This window comes from Onychostoma macrolepis, chromosome 17, assembly GCF_012432095.1.
Source record: "Onychostoma macrolepis isolate SWU-2019 chromosome 17, ASM1243209v1, whole genome shotgun sequence".
In the NCBI taxonomy this organism is placed as follows: Eukaryota; Metazoa; Chordata; class Actinopteri; order Cypriniformes; family Cyprinidae; genus Onychostoma; species Onychostoma macrolepis.
Genome location: NC_081171.1, coordinates 31804856 through 31823134, shown reverse-complemented (window position 1 = coordinate 31823134; position 18279 = coordinate 31804856). Strand labels below are relative to the sequence as shown.

At 38.4% G+C, this 18279-nt stretch overlaps 1 protein-coding gene across 1 annotated transcript in view; it reads right to left on the bottom strand.

Moving 5' to 3' along the window:
- Positions 1-18279, bottom strand: part of spred1 (sprouty related EVH1 domain containing 1) — a 51273-nt gene that overhangs the window by 15736 nt on the left and 17258 nt on the right. The window contains exons 2-3 of the mRNA XM_058749232.1: positions 7279-7459; positions 2371-2539 (exon numbers count right to left, since the gene is read on the bottom strand). Of these exons, the coding sequence (XP_058605215.1) occupies positions 2371-2539; positions 7279-7459 (350 nt within the window). The remainder of the gene's footprint in view (positions 1-2370; positions 2540-7278; positions 7460-18279) is intronic.

Sequence of the window (18279 nt, the reverse complement as noted above, 5' to 3'; positions counted from 1 at the left end):
CATGTTGATGCATTTTTCAAATAATATTTTATACAATTATTTGAGTAAATATTATGTTCACTGCAGACATTGTTATGCGTGTGTTATTTATTTTTAAATGAAATACTTTGATATCATATAGTCTTATAATGGCCTCTAACACGAGGGGTTTGTGAGTGGATAGTACAAGTATTGTAATACCAGTAAATTTTGACCTTGTGGGGGACATTTCTTGGTCCTCATGAGGAAACAAGCTTATAATAGATAGAAAGGATAGGATAGAAAATACAGTAGAAAAACCATTATGCCAGTGGAATTAACCATATTTGTGTGTGTGTGTGTGTGAGAGTGTTGTAAGTGTGTTGTGTGCATGAGGGTGTGTGTGTGTGTGTGTGTGTGACATGAGGAAACAAATTTGTATAATGATATGGGTATGACAGGTATTACAAGGAGAAGGTGATTTATGAGGACATTACCCCATGTCCCCATATTTCAAAAGGCTTATAAAATCATACAGAATGAGTTTTGAGAAAGTAAAAATGCCTGTAGTCTCCTGTAAGGGGTAGGGTTAGGTGTAGGGCGATAGAATATACAGTCTGTACAGTATAAAAACCATTACGCCTATGGAATGTCCCCACAATTCATAAAAACAAATGTGTGTGTGTGTGTGTGTGTGTTGAGTGACGCGTCCAGCAGCGCTGTGTCCCGGTTGCCACAGTAACAGGCTCCTGAGAGCCGGTAGGCTGCAGTCTGGAGTCATGCAGCAGGAATACTGAAGAAGCTGCGCGTTACACAACACACGCTGGAAAATTCCACTTCAGCAAACGAGCGCTGACATCACGACGAGCGGTGACGTCATCGTGTGTGATCTACAGACAGTAACCTGGACACACACACGTGAAATGCGCAGCAGTCTTTCACCAACGCCGGCGTCTGATTCAAAAACTCAATATGCAACGACAATCTGAATTTGGTTCATAATGGCTGAGTTTAACATTAACATGCTATTTTCCTGTTTATCACAGCAAAGCTGCTTTGAATAATCATAACTAATCTGTCATAAGCAGGAAAATAACTCTTAATGTTAGAAAATTAATCGATTCTGAAAAAACTCCAAGTAAGAAATGTCAAAAGACGGAAAGCGTGTGAACTGGAGTGATGAGGAGGTTTGTCTTTGATGTCTTGCCTTTGTGCTTCTCATGAGGCTTAAACCAGCTAAACCTAAAAGGGTGGTATTTTTTTTAATAACTGGCAAGACGCGGGAAAATCCATGTAAACAGGTTGCCTGCTGTTCGTCCAATCTGTGACAGTGACACCGCAAATAAGAACGTTAAGCCGGGGTTTAGGAATGTACCGTGTGAAACATCTGTTAATGAATACCCAGGATTAACAGTTAACCCGGGTATAGTACGAGCAGTGTGAAACCCAGGAGTGCAGGGTTTAGGATGACCCAGGGTTAACCACTTCAAGTGTGAAAAGTGTATCAAAACGCATTTAGAATCATCAAAATCCAAGGCATTCCAAATTGTAGACTGCAAAAATGCCTCTGTATGTCTTTTATATTTATTCATTTAATATGGTTAATCTACATCACACAAAGAGTGACGTTTTTTTTCCTAGTTTTTTTCTATAAAATCACAAGAAGAGTGTCGTTTGATTCAGTCGGTCCTGAATGACTCAGCCGTTTGAATGAATCTGTTGACTGCCACCTGGAGGTGTTAATTTCACATTTCAACTTTTTTTTTATGTTTTACATCACTTCAAATATCAGTATTCAACGTTTTGTTTAAAACAATGCATTTTTAACTGCAGGTTAAATGCATCTCCCTCTGAGACGCATTAAACTGTGTGAATACACCTAAATGCTATTTCAGATGCAGATTCTAGAAATGTTTTCTGATGTTGGAATGAAAGAGACGGATGAAGTGCCTCTTATGCTTACCCAAAGATACAAAATGGAAGAAAGAGTTCAAACTGAACACAATCTTGCTGCTCAAACTATATAAACATATTTACTTTCCCATTTTGCATTTACTTGTACTTTTACTTTCAATACTTAAGTACGTTTAATATCAATAAAATACTGTACATACTCAACTACAATAAACAACACATACTTTAAAACTTTTACTCAAGAAATATTCTAAACGGTGACTTCAACTTCTAGCAAAGTCATTTTCTGGTAAGATATCTGTACTTTAACTTAGAGGTGGATGAAGTAACTGAAAGCCACACTTGAGTAACATTAAACGAGATCTTATGTCGCACACGTTTTACATTTTTAAAACATCTCCATGAATGTTTTAAAGCTCGTGGCTGAGATGTGATAGCATGTGTCTGCGTCTCAAACGCACAGAACTGACGTCACACCGCCGCTGCTGGGGTGCTCACCTTGTTTAATGTCCTCCATGGCTCGCCGGATCCCGCGGTCGAAGGCTCGGGCGTCCGCTGGGCTCTGGAAGGTCAGGCCGAACTTCATGCTGCCGATCCTCCAGTGGTGGAAGATGGGATTGACCTTATTGTACACCAGATCCCTCCTGATGACGCAGTCCAGCAGCACCTGAAGACCAGAGCGAGGCCTGGTCACTCACAGACCGCGGTTCACGTCTGACGCTCATCAAACCAACACTCGCCTCCACACACAGCAACTAAAAATGTCATCACTTGAAAAAAAAATGCATTTCTGGTAGTTCCCAAGGCAACATTTTCATTTTGTTTTAAATACTAAAATAAAATTTTTTACAACAATTACAAATACAGACCTGTCAACCTTGGAAAAACTTTGAGTACCATTAGTGGGATGGGACGGGTTCATTCATATATTCCTAGATAGCTGCATTATTACCTGAAGCTCCTGGATGGCTAATGTCAAAATCGTAATTGCACAATGTGCAAAATAAAAGATTTAATGTTAAATATTTTTGAAAGGTTAGTACTCAGTTTTTTTAGGACCTCGGTTTGGCTTTGATGGCTTGGCACATTAGAGTATTTTTTGTGATTTTAAATGCTATTTAAAAAAAACAAACAAACCAGTTCACTTTAATTAAAACTCCAGTACACTTGAATGGGCACCATGATGGGCAAGATGGTGCCACTGTGTTTGACCGGCCGTCTACCTTTGCTCTGTGTTCTATTGTTATTGTTAATTTTGTCACATTTTGCACAGAATGCATCACCGCTGTTAGTATATGATCGCCAGACTCTTCTGAATACAAGGAATTCTGTGATGAAACCTACAATTTGTGGCTCTAACGGACAGTCTAAGACGCCACCGCCATTCCTGCCCGTTGCCTACCATTAATCGCTACAGAAAGCGTGGCAGAAGGCGTGGCATAAGAGGTGGTAGACTTGTCAGGTTAAGAAGAGCCTACCTGATCCAGTCCTCGGCACATGATCCTCGTTGCCTCACGGAGCTCTCTCGAGAGCATGATAGCTACGTCGTGAGGCGTTCCTCGGAATACTGTCACCGGTGGCTTCGACCCGCTGTTCTCGACGCTGAGTACACACGTGCCTGCCTATGGCACTCCGTAAAGGAGAATCTTCGCCCGACTGCACGCGTCTCCCAGCAGTGTGGCCTAAACGCATTTTGCGTTGATCAATGCCAGATCGCTTACAAATACAACTTTTATTTTAAATGACTTATTTCTCACTCCTTGGATTTTCTCTTGTTGACGGAAACCTGGGCTAAACCAGGTGACAACAGCGTCTTCACAGCGTCTTTTTAGCTCCCCGCGAGCGTCTGGGCATGGAGGGGGCGTGGCTTCTGTCGTTAAAGACAATTTTAAATGCTGACTTTTATCTATAAATAATTAACTAAATAATAATTCTTGTTTTGAACTAGTTATTTTTTTATTGAGTTCACATGCCCCGTGTTAGGTGCTGTTGTTTATCGTCCACCTAAATACAGCAAGAATTTTATTCAAGAGTTTTCTGAGTTTTTAGCTGATGTTGTCCCTAAATATGACCAACTCTTGATTTGTGGGGATTTTAACATCCATGTTTTCTGTCCGTTTGATCAGTTGGCCACTGATTTTAAACGACTCTTTTGACATCTTTTGATTTATTTCAGTTAGTGGATCGACCCACACATCTTATTGGACACACTTTGGACGTTATTATTTCTCATGGGCTCTCTATCTCCCTTACTGAAATATCTGAGACTGCCATCTCAGATCACTTCCCCATTATTATTGAATTTCCAGTCCCACCATCAACAGCCAGCAGGTCTCCTGTTTCACCGTGTTATCGTCACGTTCCCACCTCCTCAACAGCTGAAGAGTTTACTGCTGCTTTTATGAACTCTAAACTTTGTGCCCTCCATGGATCTGTCTCTCCTGCATGCCCTGATGACCTTCTTTCATCTTTTTACTCTACTTGTTCTGGAATCTTGGACTTCATTGCCCCTTATAAGCTCAGATCTTCTAAGCTAAGAGCAGATCCCTGGATAAATGATGCCACTTGTGCCCTTAGGCAACGTTGTAGACAGGCGGAGCGGAGATGGAAGAAGGACATATGTCTCCGGAAATATTAAGGGGTTGTTTTTCTGCTTATCAGAGGGCTGTGAAGGAGGCAAAGTTGAAATTTTTGTCTGAGATTATCACCAATAGTGGCCATTGTCCCAGGGTGATGTTTAACACAATTAGTTTTGTTGTTAACCCATGCACCTGTCCTCTGATTGATTCCTCAGTCTCCACTTGTGAGAATTGTCTTCACTTTTTTTATTAATAAAGTGGAGTCTGTCAGACAACTCACTAGCAAGAGCTCTGGAACAGACTTAGCTATCGCTGCAGCACATGCTGTGGTGTTTGAACAGTTTGAATCGGTCTCACTATCATTCCTTAATGAAGTAGTGCAACATGAAAATTACAAACTGCCCCTTGGACCTTGTTCCAACCAAATTGCTAAAAGAAGTTTTTACCACTGTAGGGCCTTTTCTGTTGGCTTTTATTAATATATGTATTAGCTCAGGATCTGTCCCTGCTGCTTTCAAACATGCTGTCTTTAGGCCTCTTCTTAAAAAAACAAATCTGGATCCCTCCGTTTTGTCTAATTTTAGACCAGTTTACCACCTACTGTTTCTCTCAAATGTTTTAGAAAAAGTTGTTTTTATACAATTACATTCTTTTTTTAAAAAGTAACTATTTTTGAGAAGTTTCAGTCTAGATTCAGGTCGCGACATAGCACTGAGTCTGCACTGTTAAAGGTGCACAACTATATTGCTCGGTTTGTTGATGCCAAGTGCCCTGTTATTCTAGTGCTACTTGATCTCACGGCCTTTGATGCAGTGGACCATGAAGTCCTTCTGTCTCGCCTTAATCATGTTGTTGGCATTCAGGGTACTGCATTTCAGCAGTTCTTGACTAACAGAACCTTTTCTGTAGTGATTGGGGACTCGTCCTCCTCCACCACTTCTCTCTCTTGCGGGGTGCCACAAGGCTCTATTCTCGGGCCTGTTTTATTTTCACTTTACATGCTGCCTCTCTGGTCCATTATAGCTAGGCATAATATAGCTTTTCACTGCTATGCTGATGATTTTCAAATTTATTTGCCTATGAGACCAAAAAATGCTAACGCAGCTGGGTCGCTAATTGATTGCATTAATGACATTAAATTATGGTTGGAGCAAAATTTCCTTCATCTAAATGAGAAAAAAACTGAATATATTTTATTTGGAGAATCTGTAACTTCTGACTTTGATGCGCTGACTTTCAAGCTTGGACCAACTGTCAGAAATCTCGGTGTGACTTTTGATAGTAGCCTGAAATTTGATAACCAGATTGACAGCGTGGTTAAAGCTAGTTTTGTTTCAGCTATGTCTTTTGGCCAAGGTCAAACCTTTTTTGAATCACTCTGACCTTGAGAAAGCTATTCATGCTTTTATCAGTTCAAGATTAGATTACTGTAATGAACTTTATGTTGGTGTCTCACAGTCGTCCCTCAATCGCCTTCAGCTGGTGCAGAATGCTGCGGCTTGTCTTTTAACTAACACACGTAAACGTGAGCACATCACCCCGATTCTTTATTCACTCCACTGGCTTCCAGTTTCTTTTAGAGTTGATTTTAAAATTTTATTGTTTGTTTTTAAAGCTCTCAAATGGCCTTGCTCCACTGTATGTAACTGAGATGCTGGCTTTTTGTCAGTCAAACAGGGTTCTTAGGTCAACAAATCAACTTCTGCTGGAAGTCCCGAGGTCACGGTACAAACACTGGGGTGATCAGGCTTTTTCTGTAGCTGGGCCCAGACTCTGGAATAAGCTTCCCCCCCCCGATATGCGCACCATTACTGACCTGGGCCTTTTTAAATCTACGCTTAAAACTCATTTATTTAGACTAGCTTTTAATATCTAGCAATGTTGTGACATTTGTGTGTATTTTTTATTTTTGCTGGCTTATATTTTTGCTTTTATTGCTCTCTTTTTATTGGAAAGCACTTTGGTTCACCTTGAGTGTTGTAAAGGGCTGTATAAATAAGTGTTGATTGACTTCTGCACACTGTAGAAAAACATGGATTATCATATGTCTACTTCAAATTTCTTTTCAGAGAAGTATTGTTTTTATGGATTGGTCATTATTTAGTGCTATAAACACATGTAATGTGTGTTTCATTCATACTGTAAACCAGAGGGCGCCCTCGCACAGAAAATCCACATTTGCATCTCGGAAGTAATAGAATTAATGCCGCTCCAGGAAATCCCTAATACGGGAAAAGACTGTTAAGCGTTTGTTAAGTTGTTAAGACCATTAAGTCAATAGTCCACTTTAGACAATCTGCTTTCAGTAACTGTGCATCTACATGTCAGCTAGCAGTCATCAGAGTACTCGTGACCGTCTGCTCACACTTGATGGACAATCTACTGACTGAGTCGCTTTGTGAGTATATGCCAACTTATTCCACTAACCCTAACTTAAGAGTCTTCTAATACTCTAATTGGAGTTACTTGACATGTAGTTAGGAAGGTACTAGTAAGTAGAATGTCTAAAGTGGACTCTCAAAATATTGTTACCTAAACTAATTCAATGTTAATAAGAATGACACTAAAATAACACTTTGAAGTTTAAGTCGACAGTAAAAGGAAACTGTGATGTATTTCTGAGAGAAATCTAAGAAAATAAAAGCATCTATCAGCTGATGTTCATGTTCAAGTGAAATGTGAGCGTGTGGATCTGCTTCATTCTGAACTGGAATCTGCCTGAATGATCTTGGGATTTCCTCAGTAAACATTGCTGAATGCAGTTACATCAACATTGTGCGCTGAACAAACACTTCCTGTGAGTGTCAAGAGGATGAGGTCACGTTACCGTTTTGTCTCTGAGCCGCTCTCCGTGGATGAGGAACTCCGCTGCGCTGGAGCCGTCGGCCTCGTTCCGGCTGACCTTGTGTACGGTGACGCAGCTGAGTCCGCCGGAGCCCAGAGGAAGCCAGCCGCCGCTGGAGTCATCACGAGTCATGACCACCGCTCTCACACGCGCAAAACTCTCACTGCGGCACACAACACGCCACCGTCACCACCACTTCTCATACAGAATGTATTTATATATGTGACCCTGGACCACAAAACCAGTCATAAGGGTCAATTTTCTTAAATTGAGATTTATGCATAATCTGAAAGCTGAATAAATAATATTTCCATTGATGTATGGTTTGTTAGGATCGCACAATATTTGGCTGAGATACAAATATTAGAAAATCTGGAATCTGAGGGTGCAAGAAAATCTAAATATTGAGAAAATCGCCTTTAAAATTGTCTAAATGAAGTCCTTAGCAATGCATATTACTAATCAAAAATTAAGTTTTGATATATTAACGATAGGAAACTTATAAAATATCTTCATGGAACATGATCTTTACTTAATATCCTAATGATTTTTTGCCATAAAAGGAAAATGTATAATTTTGACTCATACAATGTATTGTTGGCTATTGCTGCAGATATAGCTGTGCTGCTTATGACTGCTTCTGTGCTCCAGGGTCACGTACATACACACATACATACATATACATACCGTATAGACCCGAATATAAGACTACCCTGATTATAAGATGACCCCCCTTTTTCCAAATGTACCTTTTGGAAAAAGGCTTTTTGAAAACCAAATCTTGTTTGTTTTTTCTCTCTCTCTGTAAAACGTGTTTTTCTTAAATTATTTTCTTATTGCATATTTTTCCCATTTTAATTTTAGTTTTGAAAGTATGGTAAATACTGGTAAAATGTACCAACAATGATATTGAAAAATATACACTTTTTGATATACCATAAAAATAACAGGTAGCCCATCTGAATTATATAACATTTAGGCTATCCATCTCATAGTAGCCTACCAAAATTTTATCAACAGTAGAAGTGAAATCTTATTGTAGTCTTCAAATCTGGGTACTGTCTTATGTTTTAAAATCACTTAAAGAGGAAGTTTGTTCCCATCAGACTAACATGGCAGTCACGACTCGTGCCGCTGTAAGCTTTTCTTCTTCTTTTGTTTTCAATTTTTACAACACACATTACATTACATATTTCATGGCACACTCGTTTTAAGCGTGTTTGGCGTCACCTATTGTTGTGGTGTATTATTGGCATGTCAAAGTTTAGACCCTGAATATAAGACGACCATGTTTTTTCAGATGTATTTCCAAGAAAAAAAAAACATTGTCTTATATTCGGGTCAATGCGGTATATACATATAGGGTAAATGTACCCATTAAGTACACTTCCATTTTTGAGCTCAGATTATAAAGAGAGAGAAAAAATTATTTTCCTACTTGATATCTTAACCAATTAATGTGTTTGTTACTATATTCCTCCTGTAATTTCAAGTCAATCAGATCATAGCACAGATACGAGTCTCCATGTGTTCACACTGTCTGGCGGCCATTTTGAAAGCTGTCTGAAAACTTTCACCAAAAAGAGGAGCTCCTTAAATGTGTGTTTTTTAGATGTTTAAGCCTTTATTTTGGGTAAGTTTCACTACTTATTGTAAAATTAAGAGATTAATGTTTAGACTTTTGCATATTATAACCTGGAACTTGGATGTGGGAAATAATTACATTAGATCCAAAAGATAGTTTTAGCAACACAGCGCAGATGCTACAGAACACCGTTAGCTGACTAGCTGTATAAGATCGTGTGCTACGCTAACATATTACTTCACAGGCATTACTGGCTTGTACTTTTACATCCATAATATTATAAATTTACAGTTTATTGCTGGTCTATTGTTTTACAGTGCTGTAATTTTTAAAGATTTCATATTATTGTAAGGTGAGCTTAAAGGTGCACGACTATGAAAATCACACAGCTTCAGTGACATCAGTAAGAAAAAGTATAATTTCATAGATATTGTTAATAATAGTTGTTCAAAATAAAATATGTATGAACTTAATACATGACCTAGATTATTTATTTTGCAAAATGTTGTCATTTTAATAAATTGCATGAAATTTATAAAAAATAGTTGCTGCTCCAATTAAGCTCAGTGTCTCTCTTTAAGCTCTTCCACACTGAACGTCTGTAAATACTTCATAAACAGACTTTACATATTAACTGATGGTCGTCACTTTAAGTTGATCTTTGTAAAATGATTAATAACTTATTTTCACAGCTATAAGACGAGAAAAATCGAGACATAACTATAGTTTATGCCCAAAGATGAAAGAGGCATGTCGTCCGACGTCCGTACAAAGGAGGAGCCATCAGAACCCTGTCGCATCTGTCCAGGAAAAAAGCAACTAAAGGCTGGAAGACACTACACGACTTTTAAAATCTGAACAGATTTTGAAAGCACCAGGCATCATACACTTACTGACTTTGTAAATGGCAAAAGGAAAATTGGGCGACTGAGGATCATACACTACCTGACTTTAAATTCCTTCCCATCACAACAAACTCACACAGAAATGTATGCATTGTTGCTAGGAGACACGTAACAAATGAAAACTATATGCTTTCTAAAATTGGCTGAAAATATCAAACATTTTGATCTTCTCTAACTGGATGGAATCATAGTCTGAAGCTAAACAAATTGGGGTCTGTGATCATCACATGTGATTTTCTATCAGATATGTCAGCTCAAATCTACAGACTTTTTTTTTTTTGATTGACTTTGTACCTTCAAATAAAACATTTTTTTTTAAAAGGTTGTTTAAAATAAACAAGAATTTTTAATAAAACATGATGTGAGCTTAATGGGAACAGGTGTGTGCTTAAAGAATACAAAAATGTACCCATTAAGCACAGCCGGGCTTTTTGCATTTAATGATGTATATCTTAATCAAAACGCTTCAACGTTTCTCACATTATCACAGTTTATTTGCTATAGTTTAGAAAATGGTAATAAAATATGACAAGAACTCCGAGTTAAACTGCGTCAGAACAAATTCATCTTGATAATGTCAGATAACTGATAGAAAGGGATGTAATGGATTACAATCAACCAAAAATTCAAGAACACAATTAGATGAAACCAATTCAGCTCAACCAATTACCAAGCAATGCTTCATTTTGTTCAGTCTGTGTGTAAAAAGATCACATTAGCAATTAAAGAAAAAAAATACTTAAGCAACACATGATAAGGGGTGTAACGGTACACGTGTTCGTACTGAAATTTTTCGGTACGGGTCTTTCGGTTCGGTACACATGTACCTTCAATTTTTTCAGGAAATTCAGACAATAAATGCTGTTTTGATGCTGATGTGGCATGACATATCACCGTAAACTAGGGGTGTGCGATATGACGGTTTTTGATAGTGGGCGATAAAAATGTCTCCACGATCTGCTTTTGAAGAAATATCGTAGTATCGCGCTACAGCGCACATTATATCAGCTGCAGTTCTGGCGCCGCCGTCTCAATTAGGGCTGCAACAAACAATTATTTTGATAATCGATTAATCTAACGATTATTTGAACGATTACTCGACTAATTGTCAATTATTTCACTGATTGATCAGTAGACACTGACTGATTATTCAGCTTTTGCAATTAGTTACAATGTTGAGTTCAGCTTCAGCTTTTGAAAGTCATATTACGTAATTACAATTATTATACAAATAAATATATTTGGCACACAAAATAGATGACTGACAGAGAAACTCTCTCATTCACCATGTAATTAGTTATATGAAAAAGTAACAGTGACATATCATTCTGCCTAACATCTCCTTTTGTAAGTCATATGGATAAGAAACAAAATAAAGGTAAGTGATAAGACATTTTATTTTTAGATAAACAATTTTATTCACAAAATAAGTTCTCTTAAAGTACCTTATAGAGTTATGATAATCAAAACAGTCCTGAGCTAGATCAAGCTTTGATCTTTGCAAACTAAACTATCACTTTAATGAAATTATCTGCGCTGACGGCTCTCTGCTGCTGCGGGACTCCAAACACCGTCGAGCCGCTCTTCACAGTCACGGCACGGTCTCGTGTTGTTTCCACCAGCGCGGCAATTTTTTTCATCACTAATTGATGGATGTCTAAAATATAAAAATAAAGAGAAGCCTAAAACAGGCCCGAGGCCCGGCCCGCGTCTGAACTATGACGTGAAAACAGGCCCGATCGAAGGCGTCGGGGCCGTCAGGCTGAAATGCAGGGCTCTAGCGTTCCCCTCGGTAGAAATCACGTTCCCCCCTAACTGTGTTTCCCCCTTTAAACTGACCTTCTCTTGCTTTCGTTTCATTCCCTCTCCTGTAGAACTTGTCCAGGATACAGTTATTTGCAAAGAAATGGGCTATCTAATGTGTATTTCATACATGAAAAATTATTAAGATCATAAAAATATCGAAGCTAAATGTTTTCATAAAGCAGTTATGATAGCTACGTCAGTAGCGCGAGAGGGTGCGTCTGTATAGAAACACTCAAAAAAGGTAGAAATTAAACTTATTTTACATTCACATACATTACCAAAAAAAAAAAAAAAGCATTATAATTTTTAAGATTTTTAATGAAATAGGAATTTTGAATAATGAAAATCAGTTTGTTCCTGCTTATTCTATTCATCAGAGTTCGAACCATTATGGAAGAAACCGCATTTTCCGTATTTCATTTCTGGGTTAAAAAACGAAAGATGAATGGATGCAAAAGTATACGGACCCACAAATAAATCTAATGTAAATCTTTTCATAAAACAAACTAAGGCCCTGTATACACTAGTGCATTTTCGCTTTAAAACGGAGTTGTAGAATGAAAACGATCCTCGTAAACACTGGCGTTTCAGAAATGATCTCCGTTTACACTACACAACCGAAAACGCATGTCACATGAGCATTCGTGCAGGAACAACCATAGATATGTATAGGTAGATGCCTATTATTTAGATGGTGAGCATGATGTTATAGTTTACACGGTCGTCAAGGATACGCAGAGAGAATGTGGGCAGCCACGACCATCGTTTTCAAAGGTCTCCGTTTTGGTCCGTTTACACTGAAACACAACCCCGGAGTTTTCAAACTAAAACGGGGTCTGCAGCGTTTTTAAAAGTCTCCGTTTTCGACCTTGAAAATGCCGGAGTAGTATAAACGACAAAAGTTATGCGTTTTAAAATGAAAACGCACTAGTGTAAACGGAGCCTAAGGCTTTGTCTGTGCTCCTTCCATTTAAAATGAGGCAACCACTGCATTTTAATCATCATCTAAACAAAGATGCAGCATGAGTAGTTTTTAATCTAAATTAGACTGTATCATTTCAAAATTTGAAGCAAAAACAGTCTGACTTTAGTTTTGTGAAACTGTACTACATAAAACATATCCGAATGAAACAGCAGACGATCTGAATGAGACGCAGATTCACTCTCTGCCAGCAGATGGCGCTTATGAACAGCAATGATACAGTGTTTCCTTGGTTACCGCTGTAATAAAAGCAGTGCTGTGCTTATGAACAACTTTAATATGCATCGTTCAGAGGCAAGATGACAAGAAATTGCCACGTAAAGTTTTCTAAAGACAGTCAGTTCCCTCAGAGATACATTCATATAAACTCCAATTGTATCACGATTTGTTTGGCATCTCAACCGATTTGAATCGTCACGTATTAAAATCTATTTTCAAACGGCTCGCGGCTCATCGTTACATCCCTACTTATAGTAATGTAAAAGGGCTCCCTATAGTTTAGAGCAGAAGCGGAGGTAGATTTTTATCCTCAAGAAAATTTTAATTGAATTTATTTAAAGAGAGCAATTTGTTCAGTAAACCATTGTTAAATAAAACAAACAATGTAATTTTTTCCTTCCTGCTATACTGAAACCATACTGAACCATGAGGTCAAAACTGAGGTGAGTACCGAACCATCATGTTTGTGTACCGTTACACCCCTAATATATACAGTGATACACACACACACACACACAGAGCTCACATCCCTGTTTGCTCTCTCACACACAAAACTACAGCTTCAGTGGCAATGACATATAACAATACTCGGCTGATATTTAGGTGAATCACACAAAAACACTTCATTTAGGGCAGATTTTGTCAGTGGCTGATGAAAATAACTGCGAGAAAACTGTAGTAATGATGGTCACACTTAACTAGGTGGCCTTCACTAGAGTGTAGGCTACTTCATTTGATACAATATACTTGCATAAATGCAGGTGCACTGTAATTATATTTAATTACAAGTAGTTGCATTAAATGAACTTTTGCTGTTACTCTGTTAACTTTACTCCAATCATAACCCAGCCGTTACCCCAAAACCTAACTATAACCCCTAACCCTACAGTAAATGTGGGAACTTCCAGAACAACATGTAATTACACTGTAAATCCACAGCTTTGCAAGTATTTAGAGTTAGTAACTTTAGAAACACCTTATTTAAAGTTTAATTTCACCTACAAATTGCATTTAATGCCAATCAGTTGGGGCAGTTAATCTATAAATTGAGTGTTTTTACGAAGGCTGGACTGTTTTCATGTGTCAGTAACAGTGTGCTGCTGATTCTTTCACTCGGACGAAACCCCACAGATCACACTGTTAGACATGAAACGCACATATTCTTCACATGAAATGCCGTCCATCTGATAATGATTTCATCAGGCCGGAAACAGCAGAGGTCAAAGGTCAGCGCAGGCGCAGCCTCTGGGTCATTTATTAAGCCTTGGAGGTTTAGAGAAGGAAGCAGCGATGAATATTTCACAGAGGAAACTGAAATAAAGCTCAAACCGCTTCTGTCCAGTCCTGTAAACGAGCCGTGCGATCTGACTGTCCTAATGAACCATTTCAGCAAACATATCATTTAACAGCAGACACAAACCTCACTTTTCCCCTTTAAAGATTAAATAATTAGTTTATTCCAATTTTCACATTTTTCAAAACAAATATGCACAACATAATACACACTAGAAGAACTACAAAAACAGGCAGACAGAAAAATAATACATCCTTTTTTCAATGTCTGCGTTTTTATGCCATACAATGTACCATAATGCTCTTCCATCTCAGTGCCTTCTGTGATCTGATCATCATCACGGCGTGACGGACAGACTTGAGGTCTTCACGGAGGACCCGGGACCCGTATGGGCTCGGGTCTATATTTTAAATGGTCAGCTGGGTCCGGGTCGGGTCCCAATCTATTACTTCGGGTCCCGGGTCTATTTAACGTTGTGTGTAATACCTGAGTCGATCGGAGAACACCGCACGCGCCAGAGATCAGTGCCAGTCAGCATGCGTGTGTTTTGTAACTTGCAGTTTGTAAAATTAGGACGAGAAAAGTGTGAGCGGGAAATAAGGTGAAAAAAAAAAAAAAACACGCGTTACCTCGAGCCGCCAGAAGCAGAGCGCGGACGGTGATCACGGATTCCTTCTTGAGTGATGTGAAACAAAAAGAAGAAAAAAAACTGAAGAGACGCACCTGTTATTAAACACGCACACAGTAAAGTGTAACACACTTCTTCTGTGCGTTTTTTTTGCTAAAAAATAATTGCTCAGTCTTTATTACAACCAACAAAAAGTATCGTTATTATGGCGTAAACGCAACAGTCGAAGTTGACTTGAGATGGAGAAGAAAAAAAACAAAAAAAAACTGCGAAGTTGCATTAGTCATCCATCTCAAACCGTGACAGCAAGTAGACTTTTGAAGCTGGAATAATGAGTGGATTAAGGCGGCTCTTTCAGTCGGCAAGAGAGAGGAACAGATAACATGGATGGAAATGTATTGCTATAGGACGATTGTATGCATCGCAGTCAGGGAGAAGGCTACTAACTGTAGTTCATGAGTTCACACTTACATATAATTAGCTGGAGTATAGTAATGCGTAATTGGCGTGCTGTCCGGGGAAGGGCTCCAAGCTCGGGAATGGCCCGAACCCAGATTAGCCCCCCGTATAAGTGTGGTAAGAACTCAAGAGTGGAGAAGGGGCGGTGGAGGGATGCTGATTAACCGTCAATGAATAGAGGTATGTCAGCTGTATTTATACCTATGAGTGCGTTCCTCTTGTGTTAATTAGGCTAAGTATCTGACGTGCTCCTCCCGAACTCTGTTAATAAAACATCATTAAGGGATTTTTTTTTTCTTTTCTTTTTTTTCACACCTTGTTATTGACTTAATAGCAGTTTGCTGTGCAATATGTGCCGATCGGGTGCAGTCGGGTCTATCAACATCACACCGAGACAAACGACAGCACGTTCAACACAACTATGCTGGAAAACACACTGAACACGAGGATGTGTTCTCCAAACAAACTTATGAATTACAATAAGGGTTAGCGCACCTGAAAATGAAATTTCTGTCATTATTTACTAGGGCTGCCCCTAATAGTCAACTAATCATTAGTCGACCAGAAGAGGCTTGGTTGACCAAAATTTTATTGGTTACAGAAAAAAAAAAATATATCATCCATCGGCGTAGTCATACCGTCCGTGACGGACAGATCGTTATAACGGCTGGTCTATGTGGTAATACAGTACATAGGACATCCAAACACTCGCCTATCATTCATCGACCTCAAACATGACTTATCATCTGAAATATGTAAGTATTAGCAGCTTTACATGGCCTCTCAATCTAATGTTAACCTAGAGAAGTGTGTGCTATAGTGTCTGTGTGGAGCATGTCTGAACAGTAGCTCACTGCAGGAGAGATTGAAGCTCCGGTGCACTCACTTGCTCTTAAAATACTCCCTCATTTTTGCTCATACAGATAATACACCTTTCTAATCTGTAAAGACTTGTTTATTTGTGTGCACTCACAATAACAACAAAACGCACTTTTGTAAAATAATGAAAGCAAACAGGATGCGCTTTCTGCCGTCTTGGTCTCTGTGAACTTGAGCGCGAAACTCCGTGTATATCTTTGCCTTACAGACATTAAATATATCTATAGAGAGTGAAATGTCTACTTTCAAATGAACAAATTCAAATGAAAAACAAATATTCTCAGATTATGTAATCCATATGAAACATGCACACAGGCGCATCCACTACTGCAGAGATGACGAGTCAGTTTCGCCGACTTAATCTCTTAAACAGAAAACAACAAAAGCACTAGTTTATAAAACTATTAAAATATTAAAGATGTCTCCTTACTGGTTTTCCCTGACACATTCATAATCATTACTTCTGTGGTGCGCTGTGGCAAGCTTTATGTGTGCTCGAGCACTTATTAGGCTATGTAGGCAACTAAAGGCTCATTATAATGATTTAAACGGTTTATTAATAAACGTGCGATTAGTCGACAAATGCTTAAAATGAACGACTACTAGTCGACCAGAAAAATTTTCATTTTTGGGTGAACTATGTGATTCAGTTGATTCGTTCAGTTTGATTCATAAACACGTTTGACAGAGTAGACCAAAAGAGTGATTCAGTCACAAATCTGGCATCACTAGCTCTGGTTCAGAACAGCTGACAGAAAACACAGGAGATCATCGCTGAAATATGATCAGGGAAAGTTTGATGAATAATTCGATATATAGTAATCAGACTAGCGTTCAGCAGTAAGATTTCCTCCCAGTGATGCCCCCGATCCGTGACTGATGAAGAAATACCATTTAAATAACTCTGTTATAAGAGAAGCCGAATGAAGCACATTAAACATGCCAATGAACAGTTCTTTATTGGCATGTTTAATTTAGTTATACAAGAGTTTTTATAATACTTACAAATTAATAACTGAAAACAACTTTATGGTGTCAAGGAATTCTCTACTAATCAACCAATACTACTCTAATAATAGCTCCAAACTTTAGTAAGTCACTAATAACAACAAGAACAAAGCACTAAACAGAGCGCGTACAGAATCTGAAGATATCAGACGCGAGCGATTCTTTACGGTTTGATCATGATTGACATTCACACAAATGAACAGATCTGCTCTGACAGGTCACATGCTTTATCTGTAATCAGACAGAAATGACTGAGTTTACAATATTTTCACGCTATGGACATTATAGGTTTCACATAATACATGCATTTTGAGACAAGTGCATTTACACACATGCTGCAGTCAATCTTCAGATGAACACACAATACACACAAGCGTTTCACTTTGATGTAGTAAATATATAAATAATGTCACATCTTCTTAAGGGTTTTCTGCTGCTGATGTGTGAAAATGATCGATGCGGATCAAAGATGATCCACTCACATTATTATGAATTGGATAAAGGGTAGAATAAAGCCCCGTTCACACCAAGAACGATAACTATAATGATAACTATAACTGTATTAGCACCTACACCAGCAGACAATATGGTCCTGTTTAATATAATGCTGCAGTTTTACTGTCTGCTACTTTAAATGCTGGAGATCTTTAAAACAGGATGGATTCTGATTGGCTGACAACATGTTTATCGTTCATCAGCTGGACAAAAAAAAAAAGAAGGAAAAAAAACACTGATAAAGGGATTCCAACGTTGTTATCGACACAGCTGCGGTGTGGACTCTGCTAATGTTTTACATGTACCTTTATCATTACAGTCATTGTCCTCGGTGTGACTGGGCCTTAAGTCCCGCCTCCTAAATAAAGGAGCCAATCATTAATTGGTAAAGTCAATGCATCACTGGGTTTAAACATGTGACAGACTGACAGAGTTTCACCAGCCTGAAATATACACTAATTAACTCACAAGAACAAGAACCTACATCTACAGGACCGTTCATGTCAGATTTTGTTGCTGATTTGAAATATGTTGTTTAACTGTGATTGTGGCAAGCCATTTTTGAGATCACAGGATTCCCCCATTCAAACAGACTGGACAAGGTGTTGGATATGGAGCGAATTTTGTGCCAATATTCAAACAAATCCAGTGTTTTGCAAATAAACAATCTGCTTTGCAAAGAAAAACTCGACTTTCACAAATGCAAACCGATTTGCAAATACA